Source organism: Xiphophorus hellerii, chromosome 11 (genome assembly GCF_003331165.1).
Source record: "Xiphophorus hellerii strain 12219 chromosome 11, Xiphophorus_hellerii-4.1, whole genome shotgun sequence".
NCBI lineage: Eukaryota > Metazoa > Chordata > Actinopteri > Cyprinodontiformes > Poeciliidae > Xiphophorus > Xiphophorus hellerii.
Window position 1 is genome coordinate 4,618,341 of NC_045682.1, and position 21,488 is coordinate 4,639,828.

Sequence of the window (21,488 nt, forward strand, 5' to 3'; positions counted from 1 at the left end):
AAGGGGATGCTTTTGGGCAGAGGTAAAACCTTCATGTTCAGTTATTCAGTCTTTGTCTTTCATGCTGAGATTTTCAAGTTGCAATCTTCAGTTCTGGTGCTGACACTGTCACCAGAACTGTGACTGACATAGAAATTGTTGAATGCTCCAAAGGGCTTATTTTCTGTATTTGATCAGTTTCTCAGGCATGAACATGGATGCTTCTCCGTTGATCACGCCACCATTTTGTCTTATCTGCCCTCTAATGAAGACAAATAAAATCCTCAAAATGAAGTAGCAGAATTTCACATTGAAAACATAAAATTTGTCAGTGTGCCGTCACAAACATAAATCATGTGGGACTTTAAGTGGAACGGTGAAGTAAACATTCCAGGTGGGTCTGTTGTAAAGCAAAGCATTGTGGGACTGCTTGGTGCGGCAGAGGATCTGTGATGCTGTGGGGCCAAGTTCCCTAGAAACTTAAGATCTTGACATCATTACGTTCGTGCTGATTGTGCAGGAGGCTCTACCATTGCTTTTCAAGGATGTACGGTTATATAATTGTACATCTGTTTGCAGTCATTTTCACATGCGAGTGTAAACGTGGCCAGCAGCAGCTGATTTGGATTTAAAGTGACAGGAGGTCCTAAAACAGCCCATTCTGAAACTGAGCAGACTAAAATCTCATTATCTAGAAATTATTTTGTGTAGATAATGTAATGAACATGTTTATGGTATGATTCATAGATCTATCCTAACCAAGGAAGCATAATAGGTCACGTTTAAAGTCAAATTTTCTGTCTGTGCACCACAGGTTTGAGCTGCAAACAAAGATAGAGGAACACTTTAAAGGCGGAGACTGTTAGTTCTCTGCAAGCAGAGGGAAACACTCATCATGTCTGTCACCCTTTATTGTTGCCTTCAGGAGTTTGTGTCACTGTGAGTTTTCCAGGCAGCATTCGGCTCCAAAGCAGCAAGCAGAACATAGTGTTTTTGTCGGCACATCTAATTTAAATAAACCATGGGTTGCTCCATGTGTCCTGACACTGACGGGGAACTTTGAGGTGTCACAGCTCATTTTCCAGAAGTGCACAAATGTAATAATTAGCAAGGGTGCAAAGATAGACGGGAATATCAGGAATAATCAATTCAAAAAGAGCTTTTGAATGAAGCTATCGTGCAATTATTCCCCTACAAACAAGTCTGTCTTCTGCTGCTTTAAATCAAACAGCTCTTCTGATTTAATCTCCTGAGGTTAAGGCGGAAATCTGCCAACTGTATACATCATCTGTGATTATCTCCCTTCTTACGGGAAGGATTTCTGAGGTACAAGAGAGCAGATTGCTTTGTTTGTTCACCACACATTTTAACAACTTCATCCTTCCAAAAAGAAAATGTTTCTTTTTTTTTAAGAAATGCAACAATTTACCTGAGAAAAGCCCTCACCAGACTCATCTCTCCACTTTACAACGCTGCATTCAACAGTTTGCATTGGATTTTGTGATTATAGGTTTGGATTCTATAGAGAGCAAAGAGTGCCAAATTACAATTAATAATTTGTGAAGTAATTATTTAAATGTCATTCATTGTTTAAAAGTGGAAATAAATACAAAAACAATACATTAAATATAGAATTAATTATATTTGACTCAATATAATTAAATATATTGATTTAATTTTAAAAACAATATATTTCATATTTTATATTCTAGAGGTGAAACGGATCATGATTGTCAGCACACATTAGTAAATTTACCACAAATCCAGTGTTTTTCAAAGTGAAGGTCACCAGGGGGCGCTACGGAGGGCTCAGCAGGTTGAAGGGAAAATAAGAAAAAGAATGCAAAAATTTTAAAAATTAGTCTAATACACTTTTTAATCATAAATGTAACTATTTTTTTTAATCATAAAATCAAATCAATTTTTCAAAGATCATTTCCCATTTGCACTTTTATCAAGATGCTTTGCACTTCAACCTAGCGTAGCAAGCGCAAAACGGAAAAGTTTCTGACAAGAGAAGAACCCGTATCTGTTTAAAATCAGAACGTACGTGGCAGCTGTTATGCTAAATGAAAGTAATAATTATGGAGTAATGAATAAAAATGAGAAAACATTCTCTTCAAATTTTGAGGGTCTACAAAGGGGGTTCCTTCGCCAGAAGCTAATGCTGTTTGTGAAACCCTGCTCTAATCATTCCATCCTAAAAAAAAAAAAAAAGAACAGTCTACGTTAATAAGTGGACCTGAAAAATGAAATACGCATTACATATTTGGCTTTCCCTACACCCAGCTCTTTGATGACATATTGTCTCGTTAAAGGCAGTGATTGATCCTCAGTCATCTTGTTAGATTCTTCTGAATGAGGCTCTGTTTCTGGAAACGTGCTGCCGTTTTACGTCGAGCAGCTTTCTGACAGCAATTTCGTGTCCTTTTAGACTCATAGCAGCTGTAATCATTCGAACCAGAAATGCACAGTTAGAATGAGTCAAAGGTTAGCTTGAAACAAACAGTAATTATCCTCTATGAGCCACCACCACTCAGCCAACCACTGACTTAATATTGCATCTACTTTCTGGAAGCGCTGCTTCCTGCATGTATGAAGAGAAAAAATGAGAGGATCCTCTAAAAACGCCCTTGCTCTTACAAATGGACTAATAGTTTCTGCCATTTGCTGAAATGCTGAAGGTCAAGATGTACAGTTTTAGTCTGGCTCTCTGCTGCTGCTCTCCTTTCCTTTCCCCGCTGATAAAGTGGTGCATCTTCTGTGAGGCGGTGTCATGGCAACAGTGTCAGCACCCACAGCTTGGAAATTAACTTCCCAAGCTCATACTAATGCTCCTTTTTACAGTTTCTGACATGAAAGCAATTATTTTTAGGGTCTTGATAGTTTGAAGGACAGGTGTTTTTATTTTCTCTCTCATTTGTTTAAATTTATTCTGGGGTGTTTCCGGGTATTTCTCTGTGTTCTGGTGGTGTCATCACTAATACCAACCAAGCTCCTTTCAGCTTAACTCAAATAAATTTGAGTTGTCATGGATTCTTGGACCAGTAAGTCGAATAAACCTCTCCATGGTGGCCTGTTGCCACTTGAATGTGTCTCCTGTCTCAGTATGAGGCCTCACGGGGGCCTTTGCACATTCTGCCGGCAAAACACGATGCCGTCTCCTTCCTGTCGACGTCCCCTCAAAATAGTCATTAGGCTCGGTCGAAGAGCCTCATTAATGGCCAGCTGAAGAGGTCATAAGTTATGTTTGCGTCCTAATGAGAAGTGACGTTTCACGCTCTGCTGCGAAGCCGGATCACAGCTTCATCACTTCAGAAACCGCAATCCAACACAATGAAATTCTTGTAATTATTCCAGATTAGGCTGCACTGACGGGTAACATTAAAGTTAGTGGTGGGACTCGATTGAAGATTTTAATTGAGTTAATTGCACGGTCTGTAATTAATTAAAAATATTTTAATAGCTTGAAGGACAAAAAAAAAAGCTACCAAAAAATATGCAACATTTTCAATTTCAAAATGACTTTTGCTGCTAAAGTATTGAATAACTGCACATATGAGCTCAACATCAAACATATCAATTGCTTGTTTTTCCATCTTTTATTTAAGTTATTAAGCCATCAGATTGGTGCAAAATTGTATTATACCTGTTCAGCTTTCAAGTGTTGATCATTCATGGAACTTCTTTGAACAAATCCCTCTTTAGAAATGTAGACTGTGGACTGTAGCACTGGGGATGTCTGCGCTGCTCCATGTTTAGCATTGAGATGCTATTTCAGGCTAGCTTCACTGATAAGTTCGCTCCTTTTAGCACAACTTAACACAACAGTCTTTTCAGGCTTTGTTGTCCATCGCTGTTGTTTGTAAATGTTGCTTTAGTGTCTGATTTATGAGTGTACCAGAAACAATGAATGACTAAAGTCTCAGCTGGAACCTTTGAATGTAACAAAAATACAAGTAATTAATTAATCAAAATGAAAGCCTTAAAGTTCTGGCCCTAGCTAAAGTACAAATTTAGCTAGGACTTAAAAACCTTGATTTTAGTGAAATCTCAGCTTTCAGCAACTATTCAAATAATATCATGTGGGAACATTTTTTCTAAGTGCAAATGTGCATTTCTTCATCTTGATTTGATCTGCATTTAGTAATAGGTACTGAATCAGTTCATCACTGGTGAACTGTCAGCTTGTGTATGGCGAGTGCAGGTCAGAGGTCGTACTCAGATGTTTGTTTGTTTGGTTTTTTTCTTTGATCAATTTAATTGCCTTCGCAATTAAATTTCCATCATGTACTTTGAGCACAAAGTTGAAAATGTCTGCGCCTCTGCAACAGATGGTCAAGTGTGTGAATTATGATTTTGTCAAAATGACAGATGGCCTTCAGATGTTTTCCATCATCATTTTAAAAAAATAAAGATGGAAAATATTTGCAACCACTTGACATACTACCAAAAAAGTCAAGGTTTTATTTATTTTCATATATAAAAACATCCTCCCACTACAGAATTATGCTCAACTTTTTATTGGTCTCTCATAATAAATCCCATTAAAATGTGGATTTGAATGGCTATGAATACTTTTACTAGGCCATGTGTAGTGCAGTTTCCTGGCTTGTAGAGCTCACTTTTTAAAACATTAACACCCAATAAAAGCCAGTAGTGTCATAAAAACCTTAAAGCCATGGAGCAGACTGGCACTGTGTTTTTTTCTACTTATAGGTTGTGATTCCAACAAATGAGAACATATTAACAGCACCCATGAAAACATAATTATATCAAGCCCAGGGTTTATTGGATTTAAGTGAAAGTTGCTTTCAGGAGCCATTATGGTGTTTAAAAGTGTCGGATCGTGTATTTGTGTTGCTCCTCAGTCATCCAGGAGGATCTCTCTTTAGAGTGCACCTGCGCATCAAACCTCCCACACGTCCCTTTTTAGTTTCAGATGTAAGATGTAAGGGGCTTTTAAAATTACAGCTAGTTAGAGCAGAGATCTCGAAGTCAAAGGGAAAGTACTGTAGTAATTGGCTAGAGAGCAGCACCTTTTTAGCCTCCACTGCTGAAGCGATTATGACACCAGTGGTTCATTTGTAGCATCCCCCCTTCGCCTCTGAACTGCTGCTGGTTGAGCTCCAAAACTGGCTTCTTGCTCCAGATATGAAGTCATTTTTTTTATTTAACACCTTGTTGTTTTTCCATGTTAAGATTGTGTTAAAATCTCTGAACCATCAATAACTTCTTTATTTGTTGTGCAAGTTTAAGGAACACGGCTTAGATATTTCCCTGCTGTAAAACACCTGATTTGGCTGATTGCAGTTCAGCAAACAGCTGGGCTGAAGCAAGGAAACACCTAAAACACGCAGAGCACCAGGGTTGGGCTTTACATGATGAGCACATACAGACAATAAGCAAGAAGCGTTACTTTTTCTCAAATGTCTTCGACAAAATCATCAACAATCATACTTGAATGCAGACTATGATTAATCATTATTCCAGTTTTCCAGATTCATGTAATTGATTTCAGTGTAAACTAACTGTTTTTAATTGGAGTGAATCACAAGCAACATCATAGGCTTTTCAATTAATCACAACCATTCAATTTTGGACTTTCCCTGTATTTTTAGAAGATAATCCATCCTCCCGTTAGTTTTGAGCACAGGTATTAATTAATACTTTTGCCAGGCAGCAGTGAGATTATATTTGCATGCACGTTACAAGACGTCACGCAAGGACCCTGTGAAACATTTTCCTGGAAGTTAAAAAAAGAAATATTGGCAGCATTTCAATGACTCTGAGGATGAGCTCTCCTTAGCTGTCAGGCGATCCAGTATTCAATCATGAGCATTAAGTGGAGGATGTGATTTGTGTTTCAGGCGAATAAACTCAGAACCAAGACCCTGCACAACACACTCAACCCCCTCTGGAACGAGACCCTGACCTACTACGGCATCACCGACGAGGATATGGTCCGCAAAACTCTCAGGTACGCTCATCGTCAAAATGACAATAGTGATATGTATCAAAGAAAAGGCAAAAATTCAGAATATTTGGGAAAAAAGACAACAAATGGAGTTAGTGGGGGGAAAATGGAAGCTGAGAAGAGAAGTAAGGGGGAGAAATGATCAGGAATTACAGCAAGGAAGGAGGAAAATTTAAGTAAATCACAAGAATTAAATTAGGAAGGAAGAGACGAGAATGAAGAAAAGAGACAGAAAGGAAAGAATCGGATTAAACCAAGTCAGAAGGAAGAGAGGTAAAGTGGCATAATTAAAGAAAATTACAGGAACTGGGGAGATAATAAAAAAAGCATAAATGCACGAAGTCTAAGAAGAACAAAGGTTTTAAAAAGTAAAAAGAAAGAGTTAAAGATAACAGATGGAGGTAGGAAAGCCTAGAATAAAATGTTTTTATGTTCCTTCTATAAATGTTCTTCTTGCCCCTGAGGATAAATAACAATTTTACAGTGTTTATTTAACAGCTGACTGTTAGGTCCATAGATGGGCAATCTTCCTGTTTACCCAGTTTGTTTCTGCAAGCTCCAAATCAAAATAAGCAGAATATTTTTACTTTCATACTCAAATGGGAGGCTTAAATTTTTACTATTATTATTATTATTATTATTATTATTATTATTATTATTATTGTTGTTGTCTTTCTTTTCAGTAACGACACATAAGGAAAGACTTGAAGCCAAAAACATTTAACTCCCTGTGAAAATTATGGTATATTTATGTAATGTAAGCGTTACTTCACCTCCACTGACTCCCTTCTTTGCACCAAAGTGTTAACAGCGTGCAATCAAGTGGTGGAGGAAGATTATGCAACCATATGCAGAGTTTTTGTTTTAGATGGAACGAGTACAGATAAGTATGTTGGTAGCCTAAATATATCTCTTCTGTTGGACACATAAAAATCCTGCGATATTTTGACCAGACGGTCACAAACATGCAGCTAACAATTACAATGTGAAAATGTGAACCATGATCCCCATAAAGCAGGTAACTCACATCACTTCACTAGTTAAAGACCAGGGGCCTCATGCATAAAGCGTGCGTGCGCACAAAAAATGTGCGGCGCCATATTTTACGCACAAGTCGGCATGTATAAAAATGAACTTTGCGTCAAAGTTGGCGTAAATATACGCCAACTTTTACGCTGGCGTGAAAATGTGTGGCAGCTACGCAAAGCTGCCACACAAAGCAAAGCTGCTTTTACAAAGCGTCAAAACTCACCTAAATACACTTAAATCTGACGACATTCGGTGTTATTTAGACCAAGAAGCATCAAACCCGATGTTTTTCAGACTTTTAATATTTTATTGTTTAAACGTAAACGATGAAAGTGAACCGCATTTATCCTCAGACAGTAAGTTAACACACACAAAAAATAAAAAAAGCAAAAGTAAAAGGATGCGAAAACCTCACTAGAATGTAAAAAATACATTTCCTCGGTTTTTGTCTCATAAAGATGTAACGCAGTGCTCTGTGCGCCGAAGCGCATGAAATGCATCTATGGGGTCATTTCATTCTCACTAAAAAAAATAAAACATGGTTGGATCAGCAGATTAACTCCCAACAGGTTTGGTTATTTTTAAGGTGATGGAGGTGTGTAGACAACCACACGTATATAAGTAGCTAAGCGAAGGTGAGCCGCTAACTGTGGAGCGCTTTGGCTCTGATGGAGAACATCGCCACTGGAAAGATTCAGAGGGAGCGATTGATCATATAGATCTGCTGGGAAATGTTGATGATGGTTTATTGGTGTTTAGATTAATCCAGAAAAAAAACATCTTAATGGAGAGTCAGATCAACATCTATGGCAGTGATGGAGTGAATGGAAAATATAATGAAAAATAAAGATATAAAATATGTAGTGGGGCTTGAAAAATGCCTTTAGTTGAATAAGTCATAAAATTCTGCCGCATAAAATCGGAAGCAAACAACATCCGTATGCTTAAATATTGCATGTGGCGTCCCACAGGGTTCAGTACTGAGCTCCAAACTTCTAATGAGATTTTGCAGATGATGCAACCATGTTTTGTCCTGGGAAAGCATTAGAGCAGCTCTTGGAAGTTGTCAGGAAAGGAATCAATAAGCTTAAATATTGATTTGATGAAAATAAATTATAAATAAATGTAATAATTTGTTTGCTCATGATTGATTTGCGAACAAGCAGTAAAAATGACAAAATATTGAATAGTGTAGATATGCACACACACATATACATATATATTAGGGCTGCAACTAACAATTAAATCAGTGATTAATTACTCTATTTGATGATTTTGATGATAAATAGGATAATCAGATAAAAAAATGGTCAATTCTATAAATATTTTATTTAACCACTTATGTTTATTTTATATAATATTAGAAATACATTACAAAAACTTCAAATAAACTTTAAATGATGAAAATAAACATTTTCTTGCCTAAAGTGCAACAGCATAGAATAGAACTATATTTTTTCTTTTAAAAAATGCATGTAAATTCAGGATAAGCCACTTCCTGCTCCCTTTTAAGCTCTTTTACTTTTTATTTTGCAGATCCTTATTTTTGGGGGGGACATTTTTTAAAGTTCCATTTCCTGGGTTTGTTTTGTTGAAATTTTAATTGTTTGACAGGAAATAAACAAAGAAAAGAACACTGCAGGTTATGCCATTCATTCAGAAGCCACCCCTGTGCTCAGTTTTAGAGCCGTTAAACTTTTCAGTTCATTAGTTATTAATTCATATTCCAGCTGAAGAAGTTAGTGTTTGGTCAGACAGAGACAGTCCGTTGTATTTGGGCAGCCGATGTAGTTTCTGACCCACAGTGATTGACTGCCGCTCTTATCAGCGCCCTGCAAACACATTAGTGTGTGTTACCGATGATTTTGTGTCGCACAGCATCAGAATCAACTGAAATGTTGCCGCTCTGAATCCAACATTGAGACCTGAAGAAGCATCAGCATGCGTGAGGCGTGATCTGGTCAGCCATTCCAGTGGACTGCACTCCACGTTCCCAAATAACACAACTCATTTATTCCTGCAAATTGAAACATGATTTCAACACCACCCCTTTTATCAGTACTGTTATTGATATTGAATGTCTGATTGCACAACATCCAACGCAACCTGTGGTCCTATTACATTAGGCCATCGGGCGTACAAAGGCAGCATGTTTTTTTCTTTATACGGCTGCTCATTATGCAGAGAAAAGCACTTCAAACAAACAGTATTCATCTACACGAGCCTGAGTGTGAATCATGTCATGTCAGGGCAGAGAGCCCTTACACAGGGACCGCTCTCTGCATTTATTGGAGACGCACTGTAGGTCTGCTGAGAGCTCCGATTATTGGTTTCCATTGTAACTTTAATGAAATGCTGAAGAGGAATATAGATCCCAGGCTGAAAAGTGAAACCAGAAGCTCACTGTTCATCTTTTACTACTGACTGATTTCTACCTGAATTCAAACTTTCATAGTTTTAGCAACCAGAGTCTCTTCTACTCTGCTAAAGTTGTGTTGATCAGTAGTTCTTTAGGACATACGTACTTCTTGTCACTCCTTTTCTGTTCAGTTCTTAGAACAAACTCACCAATAGTTTCAATAGCTTGTCGAGACAAATGGAAAATCAGCTGATCACATGGCAGGAAGTTTGTGCATCTGGACGTGGTGAAGAAGTTCAAACTCAGAATCAGACATTTTAGATTGTTGGTGCCAGATGTGCTGGTCAGAGATGATCACACCGAGTTTTGCTACATTCAGATAAGAGCAGGAAACAGAAGTTACAATTTAAGTCTCCACAATGTAAATATTAAAAAACTTTTTTTTTAAAAAAGAGAGAAATGTTCCTGCTCCAGTGATTCTCAAGGTACACTTCCACTAATGCGCTAATAGAGCTAATTATTTGTTCATCATTTTAGCACTTTTATGCTAACTTTGAAAGCTCACTTAGCTTCCCCTCAATTAACTTTTCCAGTTAAATTCTAAAAGGGCTAATTCACTTGGCTGTTTTGCGAACAAAGTTCTACTTTTGTGTTGAAATTTTTGGTTATTGACTGTTGAGAATCCTTCCAGTAGTTAGACGTTTACATTCATGCTCTTACTTTGAAGTCTGTTTATGCAGCAGTTCCATTTCCTCTCCTCACATTCCCTTTTTTTAAGAAACTTTGAGGATGTGGCAACAAACAAACCAATGAGACACACAGAAAAATACAACATGAACATTCAAATATGGCTTCTAATTAAGAAAATACAAACAAAAATTCACATATATGATTTGGAGTCTTTTTCCTCACATTCTCCACCCGTGATTTGATGCAGAAACTGACATTTATGATCTGCATGTTTTCTGACTGAAGTCCTACCTTCGTAATTTCGACAAAATCAGCAACTGAGTTAGCAAAACTCAACAATTTTTAAAATTTAATAATAAATGATTTCCTAAACCAACATCTCAAACCAATGTCTAACAGTTTCTTATTTTCATAGAATATCGAGATAAATATTCATAAAATGAGAAAATCTTGCGTATATTCATATCTAAGTGCATAATATTTTTTTCTGACAGTAATGTTTAGAACTATTATTCTATTTCTTATGATGCAGTTTGAACTTTATGAGAAATTAAGCTCCCTTATCAAGCTAGTCGACCCCCTGCCGGTAGATTAGTGTTGGAACCTTTCCAGGTTCCTGATTTCTATCTAACTCATAAATGTTTTTTTTAAGTATACAGTCATGTATTAAAGATTAGTATTGTGTTTATTTCTAAAGTGTCTCAAAACACAAATCTGTTAACAAGTTGAACATCTCACGGTGTGATTTAATTCAAGCATCGTGTGAAGGAGAAGAGAACAGAAAGAGATGAATAATTAATTTGATCTTAAATGTTTACTTCACATAATCAGGACGATTTTTCCATCAAAAAATCTATCAGTGAGTCTTATTGCACAACTTATACATATAATTATCCCATCAGTTCCTGTCACCCTGATTGGGTCTGACAAAGCGCTTCTTGGCAGTTTCACTGCAACACAACTGTATTTCAGCTGGAATCCCGAATAATCTTTTTAATTTAAGCTGCAAAGCATTAATATGAGCTTCACTGTATTCACCTTTTCCTCAATATTTTCTGGTCTCTCAGGATCTCAGTGTGTGATGAGGACAAATTTCGCCACAATGAGTTTATCGGGGAAACGCGGATTCCCCTCAAGAAGCTGAAGCCCAACCAAGTTAAAAACTTCAACAACTGCCTGGAGAAACAGTTGCCAGTAAGTGTACAACCCAACGCTTGCATATGTTACTGGGGGGTGTTTGTGCTGTTATATAAAACAATGTCTCACATATTGTTTTATGTCTTGATTTTTAAAGCTCTTTAAAAATCAAGAATTACCAGTTATGCAAAATTCATATTTTTCAGGTTTTTGTGCATCCATTTGGATCTGAACTTATTCTATAAACAACGCAAGAGCTAAAAAACCCACCCAGCAGTTTTTTGATAATAAGTTAATGTTTTTTGGTGTCTGCAAAACTAACAGTTTCAAAATCCTCTGGAATGTTAAGTTATCAAGCAACCTCAGCCAAGCCCGGCCTGTTACCTAGCAACAAAGTGGAACTCTTGCTCATAAAGGCAGCTGGTTTTACTGCTGTATTCACTGTACAATGGCTGCTGGAAAAGACGAGTTTTGTTGTTGATTTGCCTCCAAAAATTATTTACCGCATTCCTGTTGGTTGTGCAGGAAAAGTTTCAATAAACTTATTGAAACAACGACACATTGAATGTGTGCTGTAATGAAATCTAAAGGCGGTCCAATGAAATAAGTGTGTGACTTTGCTGGCAACTTTGTTTTTGTTTTTTTTGTTTTTGGCCAGGTAGAGTACTAACATATTTAAGCCTAACAAGATATCTTATCGGAACAACAGAAATTAGCACACTGCAACATCACAAAACCTAACCAGGTATTTTTGATCTAGTTTTTAGTGCAAATATATAATTTACATGCAACTTTTTTAGCTAAATTTAAAATCTTGATTATTCCTTAATACTGGTTTTTAAAAAGTTCTAGTTCCACTGGCACATTATTTCACTTGTAACGAGACATTTTTCCATGTCATAGGTGAAAAAAAAATCTAATAATCTATTATTGATTAAAAAAAAAACTTTAAAAAAAAAACCTAGTATTTCTTATCAATATTAAGAAAATTACCAAAATTTGGGTAAAAAACTACTAATGTCAGTTTTGTTTTATTTTAAGTACATTAAGATAGTTGCAACAGAAAGTAGACCAAAAATACTTTTTTGTTGTTGCAGTGCAGCATTCAAACTATATGTTAATCTGAAAGATTTATTGTACAGATAAATCTTTCAGAAGTCATTATTTCACCAAGACTATTATTAATTTTAAAACATCACTTCCCAGTTCAGTTGAACATGCCTTGGATCTGTTATGGTTGTTTTGCAGTACTGGGTTCAGTGGGCCGTTCTTTAGACACAGATGATCCAGAATTACACCGCATTAATTACAAACCGTGTGGGCAGTTTCATGAGGGTATTCAGTCACAGTTCAATGACGCTCCACTCCACTCTGGTGCTCTCACAACACATAATCCACTCCTGCACCCCACTTATTGGCTCACTACCTGGTGCTTTAATCTGCTGTGGTTTAAATTAGGTCCTGGTGGGATATAGAGCGCCTCCATTTCTCTTTCCACTAACCAGCCTTCTTCAAACAAACACTGGATTCTGAAAATGAGTCCAATTGGTTAGGAGTGTGCATAACAGCATTAATTTATCTTTTTTTTAAAATATGTTTTGTTTTCCAGCTGAAGGGACAAAATGTCCCACATGTGGACCAGTTTTGAAATGGTCTGACTTTGACAACATAAAAACCTGGCCTTTTAACAATGATCAGTGGCACAACGGCGTTTAGGGCCATTGTAGATAAGAAAAAAAGAAGAGTACAATTCCACCCAGGAATTCTGAAATTCTGAAAATAATCTCAGGATTTTTTGAGAAAAAAAGTCAAAATTTCTGAGTTTCAAAAGTCAAAGATTTTCAACCTTTGAAACTCAGGAACTTTTGAGTTTTTTCTAGCAAATTTGTGACTTTGGAAACTCAGAAATTTCCAAGTTTCTTTCAACAGAAATTCTGAGAGTAATGTAAAAATTTCTGAGTATTTTCTAGGAGGTTTTGACTCTTCAAAAAAAAAAAAGAGCACATTTTTACCAGAAAACCCAGAAATGTTTTAGAAAAAAAGCATTTAAAAAAAATGTGACTCTTGAAACTCAATATTTTCTTCTTCTTCTTTTTTTAAATTTCTGAAATGTTTTTGGTGGAAATTTCCTCCTTTCTTTCTGTCTAAAATGGGCCAGACACTCCGTCATCAAAACGATGAAACAAGCCTGAATTTACACTTTCCTCTAGCAAGCTGCTTAGCAGTGATGTTTTCTGAAAACTTAACCCTCAAAATCGATGAAGAGAACTGCAGTGATTGAAGCGTCTTGGCAGTAAAAGTAACAAATAAGACAAGCCGTAATCATTGTTTTCTCGCTGTTCGCTGACAGAACGGTGGAAAATGGTTCATTATTCTGCAACCAGTTATTGGACCCTTCAGTCAAACGCTGCCATAGTTCACAAAGAGGACAGCTAAATCAGAGCTCAGCAGTGGACAAATGTCTTCAAGAAAAAAAAAGTTTAGTTTTTGTTTATGATGCCAGCTGTAATAACCTGACAAAACTGTTTAACCTTACGTCATAGATGGAGGCGTAGCGGGACACAGAAGTCACAGTTCAGTTCCCTTCAATCAATAAAGATAATGGTTTTTTTTACTTCAGTCAGCAGTAAACAGAAAATATTTTTCAATTTATTAAATTAACTGGATTTTATTGTGTTTGAAAGTCTAAAAAAACATAAATGTGTAGAAATGATAGGAGGTTTTGTTGGATTTTTTTTAAACAAATAAAGTAGCACAAACAGGCAGAGCCCAGGCCTGGATTGATAGATCATAGAGTTTCCACAGTCAGTGCCGACCTGCTGGTCCTGGTCCACTGGGTTTTCTGAAGTCACAGTCAGCAACAAGTCATTTCAAAGTGCTTCACATCATAAAAACATAACAAAATAACCAATTATGAAACAAACATTACATTTTGTCAAAAGTCATCATAAAAATGATCAAGAATATTCATCATCAAAACATTTGTAATTTCCAGTTATTTTGGAACAAAGGCAGCTCTAAACAGGTGGGCTTTATGCCTTGATTTAAAGGAGCTCAGTGTCTCAGCCGTTTTCTGGAAGTCTGTTCCAGATTAGAGGAATGCTGCTTCTCCGTGTTTGACTCTGGTTCTGGTTCTGGTGATGCAGAGAAGACCAGAACCAGAACACCTGAGAAGTCTGGAAGGTTGGTACAACAACAACAACAGGTCTTTAATATATTTTGGTACTAAGCTCTTCAGAGTTTTCACATCTGATGGTTGGGTAGATTGAGGACCAAAGTTGCAACATTTGTTACATTTTCAGCTGGTGCGTTTTTCTTTCACACTGTACTGTGTCAAACCAACCAAAAGCTCTGAAAAGCCCATTTATCTCCTCACCTGTGGTAATGCTGCACCATGAGATACTGTAGGGAATGACACGAAAACCTCTGAAGAAGACAATCAGTGCGACTTCATCGAAATGTAAACAAAAATGGAGTGGTGTCAGTTTTTACCTGTTGGAGGATTTCTCTTTTGTCTTCTGTAATTTAATTTAAAAAAATAAACACACAAGCTAATTTTCCCGCTAGCACTAGACACTTGTTTGCTTTGGTTGTATTTACCCAGAATAACCTGTGCTATAGTCTACGTCCTGCTTTTGGAGCGGTCTCTGGTCCACTTGGCATTCGCAAATGCATTGGAACCGCACCAGACTATGATCATTTGCCACATCATCATAATGGCAAATGAACTGAGACCATGGTCTGCAGGCGAACCAGAGGTCACTTTTTGGTCCAAATCAGAGTTTGGTTACGCATTCACACCTCATACATTCTGAATAAATTTAGTGCAGTGTGAAAGCAACCCGCAGCAGCTGAAAATGTAACAAACGTTGTAATTTTGGTCCAGTCGAACCGAGTCTACCGTAATATGGGGTGTGCTAGTGTAGGTTATTTGGGTAACCGCTAACCGCTTCTTCAAGTCACCATCCCACCCCGCAATAACTGTAGGTAGCGATAAAACAATATTGACACATTTAAGATGTGATAGTTACTATTCCCACATATTTTATAGCCTAAGATCTCTGACAAAAGCTTGTTAGCGAGTTGTTAACATGTAAACAAATGGCGGTTCCGGTTTACGGCTGAAGTCGCGCCCATAAATCACGCAAAACCTAATGGGGGCTAGGAATAAGAATGAGCTACATCCATTGAATTAACATCGAAAACATAAATCCAAGAATTCAAAATGGCTTAAATTTAGTAATAGCATTTTGTCTGGGGATCATGGTTTGGGAAACACTTCGCCATTACTTTCGTGGTAATGATGAAGAACAAAAACGTGGTGGGCTTGGAAATCACTAACGACCTGAATCTGGCAGGATAACGACCGGTGGATTCTTGTAGGTTGTCAACTTTTTGCAGCATAGCTGTAAGTGTGAAACATTTGGTTTCTGTAATTGCTGATCAAGTGAAGCAGTTTTAGCTTATCGTTCATTTTCTGTGTTAAATGAGCCGATACTAATATCGGCTCATTTATTCCCAGACTGTAAATCAGGACCTCATTGCAGCTCATCTGGTGCCACCTCAGATCAACGCTATATGATCTGAGGTGGCTATATGGCTACATGATCTATATCACCGGTAATCTCAGCGAATTAGTAAAAACAAAACACAGCAGAAAGCAATGTTTTGTTGGGTTTGGACTGCAGGTGCGTCTTTACCTGAACACTTTCACTGCAGAAGCAAATGGGTGTTATTCATGGAGGAAGACGTCTGATTAATATAAGGCTCTTTCTCAACATACATCATCATAGTGGCAGCATGTGGTTGTGAAAGCTGCTGCTGTTATTCAGTATTAATGGCACCTTCACAGCTGTGCAACCCAACTATGCCTTCATTCATTCCCATACCAAACCACACAGTGCTAACTTTTAAACACTCTGAAACACACCTGAGGGTTTAAAGGTTTGTTTGCAGAAAATATTTTTATACACTGGATCAACGGACAGATTTAATTTTCACCTCAGGGAGTCTGAAACTGATTCATGCTCAGAAAATGTTTTAATTTATTTTTTGGCATTATTTTTTGCTCAATTTCAAGAAATGCTGTGTTTCCACCACAGAGTTGTTAATAAATTCTTTAAAAATTTTTATTCAAAGCTTCCGTCAATACTTGAGACCTGCTCTAAAAACACTTAGAATTGCCCATTTTAATGGTTGAAATAGCAAACTTACGTTGATAGAGGTTGTGGAGACAATAGGCTACATTCAGACAGCAGGTCTTGACGCTCAGTTTTTTTTTTTATTGCTTTTTGTTCATACTGAATTAAACCTGACCGCAGTCAGACTTCTGTGTGAGCGGTTTAGGTCCCCCAAAGCAATTGGCATGCGCAGAAGAAGAACGTTGATGTCACACAGCAGCGCTCTGTTTACAGAAGTAATAATGGACATCACCATCTATGGATCGATTTTAAAGTTAATTCGGCAATGGGCGCTGACAGTATCATCACAAGATCATAGCAAGACGATGGAAGCTAACCAAAAGTAAACACTGCAATAAATGTAACTTCTGTAGAGACATTTGTTTGGATGTGATGCACTTCACTGACAAAAATGTTTCAGAAATTTCATAGTTATGATTTTCAGCCATTATTTACGTCAGGATTATCCTCGCCTGGCTTCTTCTGGAGCAGAATTATGATGCATGTTTCTCCATCAGTGATGTAAAAGTCAAATAAAATGTGACTTGCTTGCTCAAACTCCAGACGCTTTGAAAACAATTGGGTACAATTTAGTTCCACATATGGAAGTGACAAATCAAATTTTGGGGGGTTGAAAAGGTTGTAATTGAGGTTGCTCAGACTGCCATGAAAAAGTCACACATAGGTCACATTTGGGCAAAAAAAAAGTTGATTTGGGTCACAAACACATTTAAAGTATTGTTAACCTGATGAAAAATGCATTTAAACATCAACTAGTTAAGTGGTTGACCTTCTGCTGTTAATTCTTAAACATGTTGTTTAGAAGGAAAACAGCGATTTTGCTCCTAAACTCATACCCAGTAAGTCTATTATTTCATTTTAAATCCAGTTGTTTCTGCTTCTTCTGAAGTTCTCTTGATCCAGTTTGCTGCTGTAACACTCACAAGTAAAACCAAGCTGTGACTTTTCCTGGTCACAGGAACAGTAAAAGCTCAGGGCAGTGGGATACGGAGGGCTGTCACAGCGCCGGATGTCGGTTCAGACCGGCCGTTTAATCGTCTCATACAGCAGCTCGCAGTGTCTGTCTCATTGATGGATTCGGCCCAACAGTGGAGCACTTTGACTGGAGCGTTCAGCTCAGGAATGAGTCAGAAAGAAGCACTGCACAACAAAATGACAAATTTAATTCCAATTAATTAATTAATTCTTGAGTCAAACATTTAGGGTTTCTTTCCACAAGCTTCTCACATTAGTCTCCTGGGGTTTTGGCCTATTCGTCTTAACAGAAGCAGTGGAATTGGGCCAGATTTGTGGGCTACCTCGCTCACACACACCTTTTTGGTTTTGTCCATGACTTTTTGTAGGATTGAGATCAGGGATTTGTGGTAGCCACTGCAAAACATTGACTTTGTTGTTCTTAAGCCACTGTGTAAAAATTGTTCATTTGGAAGACCAATCTCCACCCAAACTTTACGTGGGAATATTGCTGCAATATTTCTACATAATGTCCTAAACACATCATATGGCCAACAGTTGTGAAAACTAGTAACAAACATTCCATTTTGTCAAGTGCAACCATTAAAATCATCAATACACATTGAATATGCTGGTCAAGAATCAAAGGCAACTCTAAACAGGCGGGCTTTTAGTCATTTTTAGCATACTGGATCAGCTGAAACTATCTGATTTTTCTTCTTTTCAACTGTAAAGAGACTATTACAGTAATCAATGTAACTAAAGATAAGTGCATTGATGAGTTTCTCTAGATCTTGTTGGGATGTTAGTCCTTTAATCCTGGAAATGTTCTTCAGGAGATAGAAGACCAACTTTGTAACTATCTTTATGTGGCTCTGAAAGTTCAGGTCAGAGTTCATCATTACACCCAGATTTGGGGCCTGATCTCTAGTTTCTAGCTGTAATAAACTGAAGCAGTTTGCTGACTCCAGATGGTTCTTCTTTAGGTGTAAATATAATAACTTTGGTTTTGTTTCTAGGAGCAGTCTAATAACAACGCTTTTAATGCACTTTGTTGATTTTTGTCCTTAATGTAACTTTCTGACCGGTAATGACTCTCTAAAAGCTCTGACATTCATCGTCCTGACAACATAACCTAATTATGCCGAAGGGCATTTTTGTGCATTGCCACCTTCTTCTCTGCGTTCTTTACCCTTGAAAGCATCGATCCTGGTCAGTCAAAGTCTGACGTAAAGCCAGATTTGGTGTTTGTACGGATTTTACATGTAATTGTAGGTGGTTAAGGAGTGGGAATTGAATATGAAAAACAAAAGTCTTGTCTAATCGTTGGACCATCAAAAAGAAAAATTTTAATGCATTTTAACTGACCGTTTGGAGCTGGAAATGGCTTTCTGTGTTAAAGGCCTCTCTCACAACTGAGCATCCCATAAAGAGAGCAAACACAGTGAACACAGATTAGTGAGAGAGTGAATTAGAGTTTATGTATTTTTCACTGTATTAAAAAGCAATTTAACTGCTTTCACTCAGACTGATGTTAAGGGTTGCATTAAAGGTGTCCGGTTATACTCTGCACTTAATTCAATTAATAAACATCCTCCATCCGATCTTAATTGAGTTTGCCTCCAGGCCACAGAACAAGTGGCTGGGAAATGTAAAGCAAACAGAGCAGCATGGCGGTGCGGTTATGCTGGGGTGGATTAGTGGAAACTGGAAGAGAAGAGTCATTATGGGGTTGGACATGTCCTTTTAAGTCCCACCCACACGGGGACAATTTAAGGTGGATCCGCAAAGGTTTTCTGTTGCTGTGCGTTCACACGAATTTGGCGTCTTGGAAGAACAAAAATTATGATTTTTTTAAAGTTTATCCAGAGTGGATACATTTCAGAATACTGGTTTCATGTTTCTGTGGCTCCATCTCACTCTCCATTGCGCATGTGCCTCAGTCTTACAAATTACAAAAATGGCGTGTTCAGTAGGGTTGCCAGATCTGACGATGTAAAACCTTCCCAACTCCAAAACACACAGTCCACAGTATTACAGCCTTTGTAGATAAAAAAAAAAAAAGAGTAAATATCTGCCAAGAAATTCTAAGATTTTCTAGAAGAAACAAGGGAGTTTGAAAAGTTTAATATTTGGACGAAGAAACTCAGAAATATTCAGATTAGTTTCAAATTTTCTACAAAAATTTTGAAATTTTTCAGGTTCAAAAGTAAAACGACTCCTAGGAAAAAAAATAACTCAAGTTTTGAGATTAATCTCAAAAATCTCCTAGAAAATATATTAAAATATCCACGCGTTTCAAAAGTCGAAAATTTTATTTTTTTTGTTGTTGCTAGGTAACGCCAGTGTTACATTGAGTTGCTAGGTGACGCTGCAGCACCCATAGAATGTGATAAAGAGTGGGGAGGTGATATTTGGGTGTTTTTTTTTAACTTTTGAATTGTTTTTAGAAGCAGCAGAGACCCAAATGGAAAAAGAAAAATGTGAAATTTGTATAAAAGGCCCTCTTTAAGTTCAAGAACGGGTAACTTCAAAGTAACCCTTGAAGTTGCTAGTCAAAGGTAACTTGTGATTTTCAGGAATACCCGTCAAGTTCCAGGAAAGTACCGGCCATCCAACACGTTGCAGAGCAATGCGGTTTTATTTCTCCGCTTGTACATTCATAGTTTATTCTCATCTCAGTTTCTTCTGTTATAGAAAACTAAGCAGTTCGAAGCACCAGAGGGAAATCTTTAATGTGGAAACTCCTAAGGAGAAAAGTGAGGCTAAGCACCGCTGACAGTAAACCGAGGCTGCGGCTGAAACGTGTTGGCATGCCAGATGAGATAGATGGCGAGCCCACAGGTCCAGGGAGACGTCTTGTAAAAGTCATCTGTGATTCATGTGGAGAGAGTCGGTTCCCTGGAGGTCTCTGATTAGTACCCTGCTGCGAGCGCCACAGGACGCGCTGCTGAGCAACGTCTCCTACAAACGGCTGTGGACAGGAACGTCTGTGTGCTTCTCACCAAGCTCGCCATTTCTTGTTCTTTTTGTTGTGTTTCTTGGTTTATAAGGAGATTTTATAAGTAAAATCTACGTAACATGATTAGGGTAACTGAGATTTCATTTTCCTCAGAATTTTGGTTTTAATCAAATTTTTGAATGTTTCCTCTCAGAAATTTGACTTTTTATTTTTACTTTTTTTCTCTTTAAATTCTGACTTTATTCTCAGAATTATAATTCCAATTTTAAAATTCTATTACTCAAAATTTTTAAACAAAAAATCTTATGCTCCATCAGGCTAATATTGTCTTAAAACTCAAATTCTCCAAATAAATTTGGGACAGGCTTTCAGTGTGGCTGCTGGAAATGTTTCCTTCTATTTTTATACATTTTTTAATCTGCTGTTGATTTTTAAGACTTGACGCTTCTTTTTTGCGCCATACATCTACATACAGCAGGTACAAATAATGGACTGGAAATTAGTCAAAAAATCTATAAAAATTCCAAATAAAGAAGTAAAAAGACCCCTGCAGAAGTCATGAAGAAGTTTGGATCAAGACCAATTTTAAAGAATATAAAATAGTCTGGTTGCAGAAAAAAGCTAAGTTTCCACATCAATTTAAATTTATTTGAAAAAGCTGAGTTAAGATTACCGTTTTTCCAGTGTCACAGTAAATACATTTTAGCATAAATAATATTGCACATCTGAAGTAGAAAGGATCATTTTAATGCATAACAATTTGAAATGCTCGGTGAAAGAAATCAAACCCTGAATGGCCACATTTCAGGCCAGCCCCATTCACTTCCAAGCAGCTCTTGATAAGCCTGAAGTAGTTAAGCTGCTGCACATTTTCCCCGCTGATATAAACTTCCTTATTCTGTGTAATATGTTGGTCTTCTTAAAAGAGCTGAGGTAAAGGAAAACCCAGCGCATATTCACACAATCAGCAGCTGCCATAGTGGTGCTCGCAAATTACATTTCTAAGTCAGTGGTCATTGCAGAGAGAGAGAAAAATAGATCGGATCCCTCTTTAGGGGCTGCATGACTGTAATTTTTATACTCTGAAGTATGTATTTTTCTCCACAGAGTGTTTAGAGCACCTTGTCAAGGACCGTAAAAGGTTCAATTGAATCTATATAGCATTGTTTTTGTTTTAAAAATGTCAAACACACATTATTT

At 37.3% G+C, this 21,488-nt stretch overlaps 1 protein-coding gene across 1 annotated transcript in view; it reads left to right on the plus strand.

The window, feature by feature from the left end:
* Positions 1–21,488, plus strand: part of doc2b (double C2-like domains, beta) — a 133,733-nt gene that overhangs the window by 98,941 nt on the left and 13,304 nt on the right. Inside the window, exons 4-5 of the mRNA XM_032577236.1 lie at positions 5,850–5,959; positions 11,102–11,228. Of these exons, the coding sequence (XP_032433127.1) occupies positions 5,850–5,959; positions 11,102–11,228 (237 nt within the window). The remainder of the gene's footprint in view (positions 1–5,849; positions 5,960–11,101; positions 11,229–21,488) is intronic.